The sequence below is a fragment of the Ostrinia nubilalis genome, chromosome W (genome assembly GCF_963855985.1).
Source record: "Ostrinia nubilalis chromosome W, ilOstNubi1.1, whole genome shotgun sequence".
NCBI classification, from domain to species: domain Eukaryota; kingdom Metazoa; phylum Arthropoda; class Insecta; order Lepidoptera; family Crambidae; genus Ostrinia; species Ostrinia nubilalis.
In genome coordinates this window covers 8,601,531-8,620,956 of record NC_087118.1, presented here as the reverse complement: position 1 = coordinate 8,620,956, position 19,426 = coordinate 8,601,531, and the positions used below count along the sequence as shown (strand labels likewise).

Sequence of the window (19,426 nt, the reverse complement as noted above, 5' to 3'; positions counted from 1 at the left end):
AAAATTAATTTCCACAGACTGTTACATGGCAAAACTTGATTAAAAAGACGCCTACTTTTTAATTAAAATGCATTCTGATTAAAAAAAGTATTTACGCTTTCAATGGGAAGAAAATTTATATGAATTCAACGTTTTACCATTTGGTCTCAATACAGCACCGTACATATTCACAAAAATAATGAAACCGGCCGCACGACTTCTGCGTTGTGCTGGATTGTTATCAACTATTAATTTGGATGACTATTTATTAATTGCCCAATCATATGACACATGTTCATTCAATGTCAATAATACCTTAAAATTACTCACTGGGCTCGGTTTTTTAATAAACGAGGAAAAAAGTTGTCTTATGCCTAGTAAAACGTGCACTTTTTTAGGTTTTAAAATCGATTCAGAGAATTTCCAGGTCAGTTTACCAAATGATAAAATACACAAGGTTTTATCGGAGATTAATAAAATAATTTCATTACAACGTTGCAAAATAAGAGAATTTGCACGTTTTGTAGGTCTTTTGGTCTCTTGTTGTCTGGCTATCGAGTATGGATGGTTATACACAAAAAGTTTTGAACGGTTAAAATTTTTAAATTTACAAAAAACAAATAACTATGATAGTTACATGAATATACCCGAATACTTAGCATCAGACCTACGTTGGTGGCGATACGCTATTCAACACTCTGTAAACAAAATCAAAACTGAAAACTACTGCCTGGAAATTTTCTCAGACGCCTCAACAACGGGGTGGGGCGCAGCGTGCGGTGTTGAGACGGCAAGCGGGTTGTGGAGTGAACACGAAAAAAGCTTACACATTAATTATCTGGAAATTTTGGCTGCTTTCATTGGTCTCAAAATTTTTGCAAAACATTTAAACAATTGTTCAATATTGTTGCGTATCGACAACACGACTGCCATCTCATATATAAACCGCATGGGCGGTATACAATTTCCGCATCTTACCGATGTCACTAAACAGCTGTGGCAATGGTGTGAATGTCGTGGATTGCACGTTTTTGCATCATACATTCGGTCATCAGACAACACAACGGCTGATGCAGAATCTAGACGAATTCATCCAGACATAGAGTGGGAACTTAAAAAGAGCGCTTTTCAAAAGATTACTTTAACTTTTGGTAAACCAGACATTGACCTTTTTGCGTCCAGAATAAATAAAAAATGCAAGAAATATATTTCTTGGCATCGAGATCCCGATTGTTATGCTGTCAATGCTTTTACAGTATCTTGGACTGAGTTTTACTTTTATGCGTTCCCACCAATTTCAATTATTTTAAAGACATTGCGAAAAATTATAGCAGATAAAGCAAAGGGTATTATGGTTGTTCCCCTCTGGCCGACACAGCCATGGTACCCATTATTCCAAAAGCTTTTGATGTCTGATTCGTTAATATTGAGACCTGACAATGACCTAATTGTTTGTCCTTCCAGTCACCACAACATCCACACCAAACTTACCCTGGCGGTAGGAGTCTTATCAGGACAGCGTGGTTAAAAAGAAGCATTTCTCCGTCTGCGATCGATATAATGTTAGCATCGCTATCTAGTAACTCGTTTAGACAATATGATGTATATCTAAAACGATGGTATCAGTTTTGCAATGATTGTAATATTAGCATACACGAAGCGTCAATCCCTAACGTGATTTATTTTCTCACAAAATTGTACAATGAAGGTGCTCAATATAGCACACTCAATACTTGTCGATCTGCATTGGCCCTCATACTAAATAATGTTAATAACAATGATGACAGAATCAAAAGATTCCTCAAAGGAGTTTTTCGTCTTCGGCCACCATTGCCTCGTTATAATATCACTTGGGATACGTCAATTGTACTGGATTTCTTAGGAAATTGGTATCCTAATGAAGATATATCATTAGAAGTTCTCACTAAAAAGTTAATTACATTACTGGCTTTAGCCACAGCCCACAGAGTTCAAACTTTCTCCAAAATACAAATTCAAAATATAGAAATATTTGCAGACAAAATTAATATAAAAATACCAGACCTGTTAAAAACATCCCGTGTGGGGTCAATGCAGCCTGTATTAATACTCCCGTTTTTTACTGATCGAATACAAATATGTCCCGGAAAGACTCTTATTACCTACCTGGATAAAACCAAATCACTCCGCAAAAATGACAAAAGTCTTTTTATTAGTTTCAAAAGGCCCTATAAAACAATTACGACCCAAACGTTGAGTCGTTGGATTAAAAATGTTTTGAGTGAAAGTGGGATTGACGTGTCGTTGTTCTGTGCGCACAGCACGCGAAACGCTGCCGCATCTGCAGCGCACAGAATGGGCGTTAGCCTGGATACTATCAGGAAAACTGCTGGGTGGAGTGGATCCTCCAGTACGTTTTTCAAATATTATAATCGGCCTATAGCAAATCATAATAATGCTTCTTTTGCTAGAGCTATTATGAATAACTAGCTTTCCGCCCGCGGCTTCGCCCGCGTGGAATTTTGTCTGTCTCAGAAAAACAATATCGCGCGCGTATTTACTCATCGTTTAGACCTGGACTACGACAAACATTTTAAAACCAAAATCAGCTCAATCGGCCCAGTCGTTCTCGAGTTATAATCAGACTAACGAACATCAATTCATTTTTATTTAAATAGATAGATAGATGATAGCTAGCGGCCGCCCGCGACTTCGTACGCGTGGATCCCGTTTTACCCCCTTCATCTATCTTCAGCGGTTAACTCCCGTTCCCGTAGGAATTTTGCAATATCCTGTTGTAACTAAGCTTTAAGTTTACTAAGGTACCTGCATGCCAAATTTCAAGCGTCTATCTTACGCAGTTTAGATTTTTTCATACATATGTTTTTTCCCGCTAACTCCCGTTCCCGTGGGAATTTTACGATATCCTGTTGTACCTAAGCTTTAAGTTTACTAAGGTACCTGCACACCAAATTTCAAGCATCTAACTTAAGCGGTTTAGATTGTTCATACAAAAGGATTTTTCCGCTAATTCCCGTTCCCGTGGGAATTTCGGGAATTCCTTTCTTAGTGCACCTCTACGGTACCTAAACTACGTCCCTTCCAAATTTCAAGTGCCTACGCTTAGCCGTTTAGGCTGTGCGTTGATCTGTCAGTCAGTCAGTCAGTTTCTCCTTTTATATATTTAGATTAGATAGGTTACAGAATTAACTGGATCTATTCGAAAATTCGATGTTTTCAGCCTCCACACTAAATGTATGCCAGTCACACAATATTAAAAGTGTTGATTTTTTTTATTAAATAATAAACACTTAACATGAACTCGTAAATTGCATTCTTATTTAAAATTATTCATGGAAAACATTGGTTCTAAGCTTTACTTGCTATAATATTATCAAGACATGAGTGCCATGACTGTGGCAGTACTAAATGTATGGAAGTCGGAAACATTGAATTTTCAGATAGATGCAGTTTATTTTGTAACTTATTATTGGTACCGTTGAATAGAGCTCATGAAGCACTTTTAGGATCAGTAACCAGTTTTTGGATAGTTTGTATAGTTTTTAATATTATGTGGTTTTATTAAATATATGGAAGCTAGAAACATTGAATTTTCAGATAGATCCCGTTTATTTTGTAACCTATTATTGGTACCGTTGGATAGAGCTCGTTAAGCACTTTCAGGATCAGTAACCAGTTTTTCGATATCTTGCATAGTTTAGAAATAATCGAGTGAGATCACTTATCGTTTCCACCCTGTATAGATAGATAGATGATAGCTAGCGGCCGCCCGCGACTTCGTACGCGTGGATCCCGTTTTACCCCCTTCATCTATCTTCAGCGGTTAACTCCCGTTCCCGTAGGAATTTTGCAATATCCTGTTGTAACTAAGCTTTAAGTTTACTAAGGTACCTGCATGCCAAATTTCAAGCGTCTATCTTACGCAGTTTAGATTTTTTCATACATATGTTTTTTCCCGCTAACTCCCGTTCCCGTGGGAATTTTACGATATCCTGTTGTACCTAAGCTTTAAATTTACTAAGGTACCTGCATGCCAAATTTCAAGCGTCTATCTTACGCAGTTTAGATTTTTTCATACATATGTTTTTTCCCGGTAACTCCCGTTCCCGTGGGAATTTTACGATATCCTGTTGTACCTAAGCTTTAAGTTTACTAAGGTACCTGCATGCCAAATTTCAAGCGTCTATCTTACGCAGTTTAGATTTTTTCATACATATGTTTTTTCCCGGTAACTCCCGTTCCCGTGGGAATTTTACGATATCCTGTTGTACCTAAGCTTTAAGTTTACTAAGGTACCTGCACACCAAATTTCAAGCATCTAACTTAAGCGGTTTAGATTGTTCATACAAAAGGATTTTTCCGCTAATTCCCGTTCCCGTGGGAATTTCGGGAATTCCTTTCTTAGTGCACCTCTACGGTACCTAAACTACGTCCCTTCCATATTTCAAGTGCCTACGTTTAGCCGTTTAGGCTGTGCGTTGATCTGTCAGTCAGTCAGTCAGTTTCTCCTTTTATATATTTAGATAACTCTTCTGGTGATTCATAATTTGATCGTCATTAATTATAAATTAAATTAAAAGAATGTAATTCTGTTAAGTCTTAATCTGTTAAGTATTAATATGTTGAACATCAGAGTATGCTGCTATACATATAATAATGTATGTTATAGTAATTATTAAAATACATAATTAACCAGCTCTCATTTATTATTATTTTTTCTTTTTCAAACACTTACTTATTTTGCGACATTGCTCTAAAAGTCTACATGTTGTTTATATGCTAATCTCGAGGACGAAGCCGAGTATAATTAATGATTAAACGAACTTACCTTATGTGAAGTTCAATCATAATTATACGAAGGCTTCGTCCGAAGAGATTAGCATCCCTCCCTCCCGTTATCTACCCCAAAAACGTCGCAAAATAATACTTATCTAAGCTCTAAACTAAATGACGCGAAGATGGAAGTAAAAGGCAGAGGTTGTACTTACAACTACCCTCAGAAAATTTTAATAATTTAATTTTCTTTTTTTTAAGTACTCTCAAAATTGTGCGTATATGGCGACCCGCTACGCGATACTACATGTTGTTTATATGCTAATCTCTTCGGACGAAGCCTTCGTATAATTATGATTGAACTTCACATAAGGTAAGTTCGTTTAATCATTAATTATACATTGACAAGTTACGACTTGTTTAATGCATGTTACTACTATGGGAGCGTAAGTACAAGTAACATTTCTTCTAAAAGTGACAACATAACTTGTTTACGGTAGAAATATAAATAAAACACTTAGGCTTTCTCTTTAGCTAATTTATTTTAAACTTTAATCATATAAAAATAATAAAATGTACCCTTACACTACATCTACACAGTAAATATATTTTTTAGGCTAAATAGGTTTGAATACATAGTAGTTTACTAACTAGTGAGATTAATTAATACATTTTGGCGAAAAGCAACTGAATTTCTGATGAATAATAATTCGTCTCAGAAAAAGAAAATATATTAACTAAACTGTAATATAATAATGTCCCCAGGATATAGTAGAAATATTATCTTTCGTAATAAAACGTTTGTCATCCTTTCGGGACAAAGCCACTTTGTTTTGCTCTGTGGTAAAAATTTGATGCTTTATTGTTTTAAAAAGAATATTTTTACCTCGTAACTCTATACCAGTTGATAAAACATTGGTGTAATCAGAAAATTTCAGTTTATTGGTTACATTTTTTTTTACTCCTTTTGCTTTTTTTACTTCATGACTGTTTGTTCTAATCTAAATATATAAAAGGAGAAACTGACTGACTGACTGACAGATCAACGCACAGCCTAAACGGCTAAACGTAGGCACTTGAAATATGGAAGGGACGTAGTTTAGGTACCGTAGAGGTGCACTAAGAAAGGAATTCCCGAAATTCCCACGGGAACGGGAATTAGCGGAAAAATCCTTTTGTATGAACAATCTAAACCGCTTAAGTTAGATGCTTGAAATTTGGTGTGCAGGTACCTTAGTAAACTTAATGCTTAGGTACAACAGGATATCGTAAAATTCCCACGGGAACGGGAGTTACCGGGAAAAAACATATGTATGAAAAAATCTAAACTGCGTAAGATAGACGCTTGAAATTTGGCATGCAGGTACCTTAGTAAATTTAAAGCTTAGGTACAACAGGATATCGTAAAATTCCCACGGGAACGGGAGTTAGCGGGAAAAAACATATGTATGAAAAAATCTAAACTGCGTAAGATAGACGCTTGAAATTTGGCATGCAGGTACCTTAGTAAACTTAAAGCTTAGTTACAACAGGATATTGCAAAATTCCTACGGGAACGGGAGTTAACCGCTGAAGATAGATGAAGGGGGTAAAACGGGATCCACGCGTACGAAGTCGCGGGCGGCCGCTAGCTATCATCTATCTATCTATTTAAATAAAAATGAATTGATGTTCGTTAGTCTGATTATAACTCGAGAACGACTGGGCCGATTGAGCTGATTTTGGTTTTAAAATGTTTGTCGTAGTCCAGGTCTAAACGATGAGTAAATACGCGCGCGATATTGTTTTTCTGAGACAGACAAAATTCCACGCGGGCGAAGCCGCGGGCGGAAAGCTAGTACTGTATAATTTCGATCGTAGTCCTACAAACTCAAGTAATATTTTGCCCCCTAATTCATCTTTGAATAATCCAGGAACTTTTTTATTTTTAGGCATGATATCAAAACAATTGTTCGATACATAATTGCTCTGTCTGAATAAAAATCGTTTGTCTCTATAGAGTACAAAAGACTATCAGTATCAGTATAACATAAAGACAGTTTATCATGGTAGTAATTTTTCATTACTGAATAATGAAAATCGTACATATGATTTTTGGAGAGCTCTAAGACCGTAAAACCAATGTATATGGGCTTGTCAAGAATAACTTTTTCACGTTTTAATTGTATAGCTACTAAATTTTCATCAAATATTGACACACTATGAAAATTAGGACGTGATATCAATTGTTCAGCGGTAAAACATTTCTTGGTTTTGTTCCGCTCGTCCTGCCACGTGCTAACAAGTTTTACATCTACTCTTCGTTCAGTGTCTTTTAATGTTTTTCCAAAAATGCTGTTGTTAAGAGCGTTGTCACATTTTTTATGCAGAAATCGAGAATTTGGCAGATTTCGAAATGATTTTAGTCATATAATTTATTGTTATAGCTTCTTTTGACTTATATCATCGTAATTATCATACGTTTTTACGGAATGTCTATTGACAAAATCTCGTTCAAATTGGATTTTTGCCTACGAAAACAGCGAATTTCGAAAGCCCGATTTCCAGGTAACTCGCGAAGGCACAACTTTGAACTAATATTACAACAAATTTATTTCTAAGTAAGAAGATAGAATGTATTCATTAGAATAAGCATACCCTGAAGAAGAAAGTGTATTGAGAAAATTTTGATGTTTAATTCATTAAAATGCATTTTTATCATGTCTAAGATAGTCAAAATTCGAGAAAATTACTGCAAGAAAACAGGTCACATCTCATAATCTAAAAGTCATTTGGCAACATAAACTACTTTATACTTAAGAAGAAACATAGTACTATTATTGTGTGAAAAAGAAAAAATATCTATCTTCAATCTTCAAATGAAAAATTAATTTGAAAATACTATAAAATCGGGTGCATCAAATGGCATAAATCAGTCGTGCTTTGGCACTCGTAGACGCCGGGTCTATGTCAGTTGACTGCCCACTGACGTATATTATGCGTCACGCGTGATTTTTTTGTAAATTGTAGTATGATTGAGTACTTTTGATCCGCAAGTATTTTTAATTTATTTGTTTAGGTAAATCGGACTTGTAATTTCTTTCTTTTCAAACTTTTTATTATTTTACTTACAGAATATGGGTAGAATAGATAAAAGATATTATTATGGTATCTGTTTGGTCAGGAAAAAATAAATGACTAATAAAAATTTTAACAGGGTGTCAAAACATTAGTCTATGCTATTGTGTTTCTACCAACATAAAATATACTCTTCCTTACTAATAAAAGTTGAATAGCGTCTGGATGGTCACACAACGCTTCGTCATGTTTTTCCGAAAGTTCAATTACTGACGACTGAATGAAAGAAATTGGTGCGTAACTATTCATCTGATATTAAACGTTTAGTAATAAAGGGGTAGGTCAGGTAAATGGCAAATCCACCAGCGGTCGCTCGATGCCACTTAGACAAATAGTTTTATAAAACGTCAACTAAGTTGGTTAGGTATTTGTATTGTAGATACTTATACAAATGAACGTATAAAATGAGTTTATTTTTAAAAGTATAGGTACAGGGTGGAAACGATAAGTGATTTCACTTGATTTTTAATTATACAAGATATCGAGAAACTGTTTACTGTTCCTGTAAGTGCTTCATGAGCTCTTTAAAACAATAACAATAAATAGGTCAAAGAATAAACTGGATCTATGCGAAAATTCAATGTTTCCGAATTTCATACTAAATGTATGCCGCCAGCCATACCTACCATATTAGAAGTGTTAATTTTTTAAATTTAAATTTTTAATTGAGTAATATATAATAATCAAACAACAAACTCGTAAATTGCATTCTTATTTAAATTATTTACGGAAAACATGATTTTAGGTTTAACTTGCTACAATGTCATCAAGAGATACTAATTAATAAATACTAAATAAACAGATAAAGGGGACGGCATTAAGGCACTCAGAATTCTCAGAAACCATTGATTTCGTGTTTGTTTGTAACTGTATTAAATGTATGAAAGCTGGAAATATAGGTTTTTTGAATAGATTCAGTTCGTTCTTAAACATATTATTGATGCCGTTTGCTAGGTCTCATGAAGCACTTTTTCAGTAAGTAACCATTTGTTCGACATCTTGTATACCTACTATAAGAAATATTCGAGTGAGATCAATTATCGATTTATTTTCGTCATCCTTATTTGTTTTAAATTTAATTAAAATACACTAAGGCTGAGATGCACCACCTAACTTTGACCCTAACTGACAATAACCGGTGTTTTATGTTAGACACATTTTTGACATCCAAAATTTTGATGTCAATGTTAAAGTAAGACGGTGCAACACGGCCTAACAAATGTATCGTAGACAGTACTTTTTATTTTCTTCATAAATCTTTCTTTTCTTTGTAAAGCTATCTACAAGCTTTTATTTTCTTTGACATCTAGAGTTGTTAAATCTTGCAACTTAAAATTTACTTACTTCCCGTTTTCCCATTGAGCTGAAATTTTGCATGTCTACACAGGCATGCAAAATTTCGTTTCATTTCGCACTAAATAATTTAATTTACACGTGTTTTCATGCGATGGCCAAGTCAATATATTTATGTAAAACGTAACGATTAACGATTTCCTGGACTGGACTTGGTATTACATGGATCTCACAACTTTTTACCGTAGAACAACTGAGTAGTGAGACTTGGTTTTTTGACAAGTATTGTTTTTGATGGGTTTGTATTACAGAACGCATGTGTACCTAATGGGATAACTGTTTAAAAACACGATTAGATAAATTTTGCTCTATGGATAAAAATCTTAAAGTTACCTCTGATTTTTTAGCATTATACGACCGTGGTTTATAATAATAAATTCTATAAAATCACAATGATATCAGTATTTACCTCTTTGATTTCCCGACTTGTTTGGATTTACAAAAATTAATATTTATTATTAACTTTTAGATAATAATTTGAATGGCGCTTACGATGTTTAGTTACGAGCTCTTTGATGGACACAGATATTATAGATAACGTTTAAAAAATGGCACTCTCGTTTTCATACATTTCATTCTATTTATTTAACCTATCCATATTTATGTGCGGAAACGTCACAAAATCAGAATAAATTTTAATTTTTCCATCCCGCTAGGGTTTGTACCCGGGTAATCCCGGAACCGAAAGAACCGGGAAAACCCGGGTTTTTTCGACAGCTTAAGAACCGGGTTTTAAAAATTCAAAACCCGGTTCTTTCGGTACTTTCGGGTTTTGCATAGTTATCTAACAATCTGTTATAGGTATTAGGCATGAGTCGTAACAAGAACATTGCGAACGTATAGAGAACCTAAAGATATCAGATTAGCTACTAATAAAGATTACCTACTTATTGGTTTTGTATTTTTTTTTTTTTTTTATGAGATATGTAAATATTTTAAGCATTTTTCTTAAATTTTTTTTAAATCACTGGCATATTTTTGTTTGCGCTTACGCTGCGACAGGTTATACAGAAGATTGACGAGTATAACTTGCCACTTTGCTTGACGTTCGTAGACTATGAGGTCTTCGATTCGTTCGGGTCTTGGGCAGTGCTTACAGTCTCTTCAGCGGTGCCGTATTGACTATCGGTATATCGAGGTGCTGAAGTGCTTGTACAAAAACGCCACCATGTCGGTCCGAGTACAGGAGCAGAGCACGAGGACGATTCCTCTGCAGTGAGGCGTTAGGCAGGGAGATGATATATCTCCTAAACTGTTCACCACTGCATTGGAAGACGCTTTCAAACTCCTTGATTGGAAGGGATTCGGCATAAACATTAATGGCGAGTACATCACTCACCTTCGATTTGCCCACGATACTGATTGTGGTCATGGCAGAATCGTTGTAAGATCTTGGCACAATGCTCAAAGACCTTAATCGAGTTACCTAACAGGTAGGCCTGAGAATGAATATGCACAAAACAAAGCTTATGTCCAATGTCCATGTTGCGCCCTACCCAGTTTCGGTTGGGAGCTCAATCCTCGAGATTGTTGACGATCCAGCTAGGTAGGTCCAATTTCGAAAAGAGAGTCAATCGTCGAATCCAACTCGGCTAGGCAGCGTTCGGAAAACTACGCAACATCTTTTCATCCAAAATACTTCAGTGCCTGAGGACGAAAGTCTACAACCAATGTGTGTTACCAGTGATGACTTATGGCTCGGAAACGTGGCCTCTCACTATAGGCCTTATACAGAAGCTCAAAGTTGCACAGCATGCTATGGAGAGGGCTATGCTCGGTGTTTCTTTACGAGATCGAATCAGAAATGAGGAGATCCGTAAATGAACTAAAGTAGCGACTTTAGTTCATTTACGGATCTCCTCATTTCTATGTCAGCGGATTCAGCGGACATAGCCCGACGCGGACGCAGAACTGACGGCCGATGGGGCAGGAAGGTCCTGGAATGGAGGCCGCGTACTGGAAAACGCAGCGTGGAACGTCCACCCACAAGGTGGACCGACGACATCATAAAGGTAGCAGGGAAGCGCTGGACGCAGGCCGCTACCAATCGATCAACATGGAAAGCATTGGGGGAGGTTTATGTTCAGCAGTTGACGTCCTATCCTATGGTTTAAAATTAAATGATGATGATGATGATATTTTTGTGTGAGAGTTGGCAACACTCCTCCTTTATTTGCTTTGCATCTGACAGTCAATATATAAATACATAGTCAAATATATCGATAAGTTGGATGAAAAAGACTGATTGTGGTACCTCAATGAGGGCTATCGTTTTAGCGCTCACCAGTTAGCGCCACTGTAGAGTAAGGTCCTGTCACTTGCTAGTAGCGAAGACAGTGGCACCAACTGGTGAGCGCTAAAGTGGTAGGAGGACTATCACATTTGCACTCATCAAGATGGCGCGACTGTAGAGTAAGGTCCTGTTAATCGCCAGGGGTGCCAACTGTTAAGTATAAAAACGACAGCCCTCATTGAAAACTAATTATTTCACTTTTTATTTTTATTTTTGGGAGTAGAATTGAGTAAAAATAGAAAAATATTGTAAATCATGTTTGTTGATTATTCCTAGTCTATTCAAAGAAGTGTTATTTCAATAAAAAAAAACATAATCAAAATATTGTTTTTTTGGAACCGAAAGAACCGAAAAAACCGGGGCTCCCGGTTCTTATGACCACCAGACCCGAAAGACCCGGTTCCTCAAACCAGAACCGATTCTGCATTCCCTACATCCCGCATCATAAAAACTAAAAAGTCAAAAGTAAAATTTAAATAGTAAATATTTTTCATAAACAAGCTTTTGATGCTGTAAAAAGAATAAAATAAAACATAAATTCTTTCAAACCCATCAACTTATTACTTTATTCAATTTAAAGATTAAAAACTTGTCGCGGGATTTACTAGTGTAAAAAATACATTAATTACGTAACTTGATTTTGCTAACAGTCTGATCTGAGAAAAAATCAAATAGGTAAATTATACATTATTTCTTTATTATTATGTATGATGTACTGTCTTAGGTACTATACAACTACGGATTAAGATCGTTTAGTCGACGCAGCGTTGAAATTGTACAGATAAATGCAGTTTGCGCACTCACTACGCGACGTCAAGCAATAAAAACCTAAAATTCGAACGCCAACTTTTTGCTACAACGCTCTTAAGCAATTTGAGAAAGTCTTGCTCAAATAACGAATTTGAATTTTGTCGCAACTGAGTATTTAAATCTATATATTCCTTTAAGTATGGGCTTTGTCTCTTTTCCCTCCCGGACCGCTCACGGAGTGCTCGTGTGCAAGTGATCCGCAAAAATCTTTTGAAAATTATAATTAAAAAGTGAAATAATTAAATATTAAAGTGTGTGAAAAAATAGGAGCGCATAAGTACACAAGACGTATCGCTGAGCCTGGTACTTCGTAGCACATCGTGTCTACGCTCCGCCCACCACCGTAGCAAGCAATACGTCATCGCTGCGTGAGCCGTAGCGCGCTACGAAATACATACACGCACACATCGCTGTGGCTACGACGCCGCTACGAACAACTTCTGCCTAGTATGTGCTGCCCTGGTACTTTCGCATCGTACGCAATGAGTGCTACCAATGATAATTATGTCGGTGTGCGAGTTGGAGGCCAGCCCGGAGGTGTGCCGGAGGCGTGTGGCGGCGTTACGACTCCGACGAGCTATGTGTTTGCGCGCGATAGAAGCGTGACAACGGAGGACTTTAATAAGTTTAAAGAAGAGATTAAAAGCATGATAACGTCATTATGGGCTGCACAAAAGGAAGAAACAAAAAATAGCACATCAACTTTGTTAGAAATAAAAAATAAGACCTCAAACATTGAAAACTCCATTGCCCTCTTGACATCACAAAATCAGGAACTAAATAAAAAGGTGATTCAAATGGAAAACAAGATTAAAGAGGGAAATGAGCACCTAGCTTTATTAGAAGATAAAATTGAAAACATGCAAATGGCCTACCGTAAATCTAATTTTGAAATAAAAAACGTACCACGGAAAGCTGATGAAACAAAGGACGACTTAGTGGACATGGTGCTGCACCTGTCTGCCACGGTTGGTGCGGACTTAAACAAATCTGACATAAGGGATGTATACAGGGTGCTTGGGAAAAAAGACCAGCAGCAGAAAAATACACCCATTGTTGTTGAAACATCGTCAACGCTGATCAAAAATAACACCCTAAAGCTGTGCAAGGCATTTAATGTAAAAACCAAGTCTAAACTGTGTGCTAAACACCTGGGCCTCCGTGTATCAGAGGATACACCTATATTTGTTTCGGAGCAGCTCACCGCAAAGGGATCCCGGTTACACTTCCTCGCCAGAGATCTTGTAAAGTCGAAACAATACAAGTATTGTTGGACGGCATACGGGAGAGTGTATGTGAGGGAAAGTGACAACTCAAAAATCATCAACATCAAATCGGAAGCACAGGTTCATCAACTAATGAATAAGAAGTGACTAGCATTAGTTTACTCTCACTTACCACCAGTGGATTACCTGTTTTATCTGGTATATATTTTTTCAAAATTAAATATCTTATTCAATATTGTATACTGTATGGCTATCTGGCCTACTGGTCGTGAAACAATGTTACATTATGAAAGATTTTTTCTAATAACTCTTGAATGCATGTTGCATGTCCGATTCCTGCATGACATATTTTTGCTCTTAAATACATTTAATGACACACTTACGAAATCATATAAACTCACTCTGAAACAATTAATTCCACAAATCTGCTTTATCAACCTACACGTAAATATCCACTTTATTTTATCAATTTCAATAACTTACACAACCCCATCGTCTACAGTGAAACTGCTATTTTCTACTATACCTTATGAATAGTTCCATAAATAACGTAAATGAGATCGATCAAATAGAAATTGCAAATGCTACCCAATGTGACATTGAAGACGTGTATGATTTCGTCAAAAATAAAAATTTTACTCTACTTATTCAAAATATTAGAAGCGTTTATTGCAATTTCGATAACTTTTTAGTCTCTTTTCTACAATTAAAATTCCATCCCGATATAATTATTTTGACAGAGTGTTGGCTATGTGACCATAAACCCATCCCGACACTCGCTAATTACGTTCTGTACTCTACAACTCAACATATAAACAAAAGTGATGGTGTAATAGCTTATATCAGGGAGGGGCTGCAGGTTAATGTTAGAGAGATTAATTTGCGAGAAGCTACATGTCTCCAAATACAAATGGGTAGAAAAACTTCTCTTGGCTATATACAGGTCGCCCTCGTATACCAATTGTGACACCTTTATTAGTTCACTAGACACCCACTTAAATTTACTGGGTGCACATGGATGTATTATTCTAGCAGGTGACATAAATATAAACACTATCCTCCGTGATAATGAACAAAGTTTAGAACATAGGAATAGATCTAACTATCTTGATATGCTGGGATCCCATGGTATTATGATAGGACACAATTTTCCCACTCGAGAAAACAGCTGCCTAGATCATGTTATGCTCAAATTGGAAAGAAGTGATATTGCGGCTCGTATTAATGTCTTAAATACATCTGTTACTGACCATGTCATGGTTCTATTGCATCTTGATGATTCCACTAGTAAAAGCAAATTTAAGAAAACAAGGACAGTTACAGATTTTGACAGCGCACTAAACGACCTCAAGGCAATGAACCTAAGAGTCCTACTTACTTGTACTGACCCTGATTTCGTAGCTAGGGAACTCATTAACCAAGTAACTACAGCACTAAAAAATAACACCAGAGATGTATACGTTCCCAGGAGTAATCGTAATCTAAAACCTTGGATAACTCCTGGTATTATCCGATGTATAAGAAATAGAAATAGGATGCAGTATAACTTGCGAGCTAATCCACATGACGAGATTCTTAGAGTCACTTACAGAAGATACCGCAACTTTTGCAATAATTTAATTAAAAAACTTAAGAGAAGATACGAAAGTCAACTACTGCGGGACTCTGTCGGTGACTCTAAGAAGCTCTGGAGTAACATAGCTTCAGTTACCCATTTGAAACAGACCCACTCGGATACTACAAAGCTACTTAATATTAAAGCTTCCCCTCAAGAGTCCGCCGACTTCATAAATTCATTTTTTGTAAATATAGGCAGAAACTTGGCTGATTCCATTGTGCAAAACACGACTTCTCGAGCCAATTTCCCTCCAGGAAATACCGCACTCTCTTCCTTTGTCCTCTTAGATACCGACGAGCAGGAGGTCTGTGCTGTTCTCATGGGATTAAAAACCAAAAGTGCTCCGGGTTGTGATGGTATTCCTACTGGATTCCTTAAGCTCGCTGCCAATGAAATAGTCCCAATCATCGCACACTTATGCAACTTGTGCTTCAATTCAGGAGTATTCCCGAAACCCTTAAAAGAATCAGTCATTACACCCGTGTACAAGGATGGAGATAGGGACGATGTCAATAATTATAGGCCAATATCTGTCTTGCCGGCAATATCCAAAATTATTGAAAAACTTCTAAATAAGCGACTCTTGCAATATCTTGAAAAATATAATATTTTATCGGAAGCGCAATATGGTTTTCGTGGTGGGCGATGTACAGATGATGCTGTAGGTGCGTTAACCTCTTTAATTGTCGAGACAATTGATAAGAAAGCTAAATGCTTAACGGTATTTTTAGATTTAAAAAAAGCTTTTGACACCGTCTCTATCCCCATCCTTCTAGAGAAGTTAACATATGTGGGAATAAGGGGAACACCACATCGACTCTTAAGGGACTATCTCAGCGAAAGTACACAAAGAGTAAAAATAGGAAATACTATGAGCAGTAAAACCGAAGTTATCTATGGGGTCCCTCAAGGTAGTGTTTTGGGCCCAACATTATTCTTGGTCTACATAAATGACCTTTGCAGTATTGGAATTAAGAATGCTAAGATATTTTGCTATGCTGACGACACTGCTGTGGTCTTCACTGGTAGTTCTTGGGATGCAGTTGGGACTGAAACTAAGAATGGTCTATCTGTTATCGCTGAATGGCTCAAGCTTAACCGGCTAACGCTTAACACTGAGAAATCAAATTACATGTGTTTTTCATTGCGTGACAGGAACCAGCCAAATAATGACTTTGTTGTTAGGATACACAACTTTGAATGCCCCAGAGATGCTCTCTGCCAGTGTCCATATATAAAAAAGTGTCATCTGTCAAATACCTTGGTGTTATGCTGGACCAGAGACTCTCGTGGCAATCGCATATCGATCTCGTTGTGGGTAGGACTCGGAAGTTGATGTGGATCTTTAAACTATTGAGACATATAGCCTCCGAAAAGCTGCTCAACCGGATTTATGTGGCACTAGCGCAATCCGTTCTAACTTACTGTCTAACTGTTTGGGGTGGGGCTCTAAAAACAAATTTTTTAGATGTGGAACGTGCTCAAAGAGCACTATTAAAGGTAATGTATTTTAAAAAGCGTAGATTTTCAACAGAGGCTTTATACTCTATAGCGGACTTACTTACTATTCGAAAACTTTACATTCTACACTCCGTAATAAAAACACACAAGTTATTGATTTTCGATCCCAACACACAACAAAAACGAAGACGTCACAAGGTGGCCACTAGTAGGCAGATACACACACAATTTGCTAAAAGTCAATTTTTCTTTCTGTCATCATTCTTGTACAATCGTATAAACGAAATCTTAGACATCTACCCTATGTCATGCAGGGAAATTAAGACTTTGGTAACATCCTGGCTAAAAACCTTAGATTATACAGAGACCGAACTACTACTCAAATCTGGATAAATTCTCATTGTTTTACCTACCTTAGGATTTGGATATTTACAACTACAACTTAAATTATATTCTAAATTTTTATGCAATCAAATATTTTCTCTTTATAATATTGGTGTGGATAATTACTGCGGATTCACTACTGTTTCTCTTTTCATGTATTAAACTTTAGCATGTATCAATTGTTAGTAGCAATCATTTTGTAGTTACGGAAGAGTGGCTCCTTCTGACACAGGTGCAAATGCACTTAAAAGAATGAGTCAACCTTTGTTTTTAGTTATAAGAAACTTTGGTACTGAAATAAAGTTATTTATTATTATTATTATTTATTGTCTAAACGATATTCCTTTATGAATTTTTTTTAGGCGTTATCCATGTTGAATACATGTCTTTAAATGAACGTAGTGGATAATATAGTTATATTTATTGTACAAATTTGGCGTAAGTTTTACATTTCTGGCACCGGGTGGAGTAAAGTTTTCTGCACAAAATGGAAGATCATTATGTAAATCATGCAAATTCTCAGGATATTCCAAATCAACTTCGAGAATATAACCATAATCATTGTCATTAGGAATACTTGTTATGTTGAGTTGTTCACATTCCTTTTCATTAATAAGTTTAAAATCCGCATAAGGTAGATAACTGCACATTGCAAAGCCGTATAAATTATTACAATCTACATACATCAGATATCTGTTTGGTTGAGAGGGATCATAATCATGCTGATAGTGATTATTTGATTTAGCATACCTTTTTGAACATAAGCAAATGCCTCCACGAATTCCCTGTTGTATCATTCGTATCATTTCTAAATCTGAAAGCAGTTCCAATTTTACTTTTGTACATGTTTAATAACATGGCGTCAAAGCTAAGACTTGGTGCTGTGAGATAAAATGCAGGATCTAAATCATAATTGATTTTACATGTTTTACGAAACTTTTCAAAAATATCGCTTAATATCAAAACATCACTCTTTACATACAAATCCGTATATTCTCCGAGATTATTTATATTAAAACAGCGCCAAACATTTTTTGCATGATCATAATCCGATTGGCTTAGAGCCTCATCAGTGAGATGATTATAAAACTTTTCTATTGAGGGCAAGTTCTTTTCTTCGTAAACCTGCCAGTTTGACAAGTAACTGTACGGGTATACACCTTTTCGACTTAGCAATGTCAATTGACTTTCATTGTCACAATGTGCGCGCAAAATGAAATCGTTTTGCTGTAGATTTTTAGCTAATTGTTCTAAACTTGTACCCAAAAATTTGAATGAGTCAACAAAACGCACAGCAACAAAGTTAGTAGTTGAAATCTGGATAAACTTGGTAAAAGAAATATAGTTTTCCTTATTTTTAGGAATAACTTTTATTTCTCCAGGAAAACTACTTAGTTCGCGAATAAACAAATGACAGTCATAACCTGATAAGTTATGAAAAAATACCGGGATAAAAGACAATGCCGGAAATTGGCGTCTTTTTTTTTTTCGCGCGGCCATCGACCAAACCTTGTTTTTTGATTAAAAAATAGTGTAATAAACCAAACTTACTACGACATGTATACCTCTAAACTCAGTCTGAACTGAGTTACGAGCATTAGAAGTTTGATGATTTTCATACTAGATTTGCTTTTTGCGCGCAAGTTTTGTAAGAAATTGCAACAAAGTAGTGACATTGTATATGTGAACAAACAATACCATCCATTAAAGGCTCCAGACATCAGTATGCAGCAGAATCAGCGCAATAAAAAATAGCGCAATATTTTGTTGCAATTTCTTACAAAACTTGCGCGCAAAAAGCAAATCTAGTATGAAAATCATCAAACTTCTAATGCTCGTAACTCAATTCAGACTGAGTTTAGAGGTATACATGCCATAGAAAGTTTGGTTTATTACACTATTTTGTAATCAAAAAACAAAGTTTGGTCGATGGCCGCGCGAAAAAAAAAAGACGCCACCTTCCATACAAAATCTGGCATTGCCATTTAGGAATCCTAAATTTAAGATTACAGGACGAATGAATGAGCAGCACCGCGATATTTACCGGTAAAGTGACAATGATCCCGTACTTTATCATCAATTAGTAAATGAGAGCACAAATAACAGTTCTCAGCTCTTTCAAAGTTTGTTTGATCCTCCTCATTATACATAATAGGAACAGGACTTTCAGACGCAGATTGAATAAGTTTGTAAATTCTTTTTGTATCTTTTTGTAACCTTTTAACAAATACAGTAGCACAGTCGGTTCCTCGATACGTTACCAGATGGTTACGCGAATTATCATAATTACAAACAATGTAATAAGCAAACGCTGCTGGCACATGTTTTTGTATCTTCGCAGTGTATGCGCCTGTACTTTCGGAGCAAGGCTCTAATATGGTCTCAAAGTCTGCGTAGATGATGAATGGCACA

The 19,426-nt window shown here is 36.2% G+C and overlaps 1 protein-coding gene across 1 annotated transcript; it reads left to right on the top strand.

Annotated features, from left to right (window-relative positions):
* The first annotated feature begins 12,807 nt into the window (after positions 1 to 12,807).
* Positions 12,808 to 13,698, top strand: LOC135086436 (uncharacterized). The gene has a single exon (XM_063981159.1). The coding sequence runs from the start codon at positions 12,808 to 12,810 to the stop codon at positions 13,696 to 13,698; it is 891 nt and encodes a 296-aa protein (XP_063837229.1).
* Positions 13,699 to 19,426: the final 5,728 nt, after the last annotated feature.

Coding starts and splice junctions, on each gene's coding strand:
- LOC135086436 (XM_063981159.1), top strand. CDS start 12,808: ATGAGTGCTACCAATGATAATTATGTCGGTGTGCGAGTTGGAGGCCAG.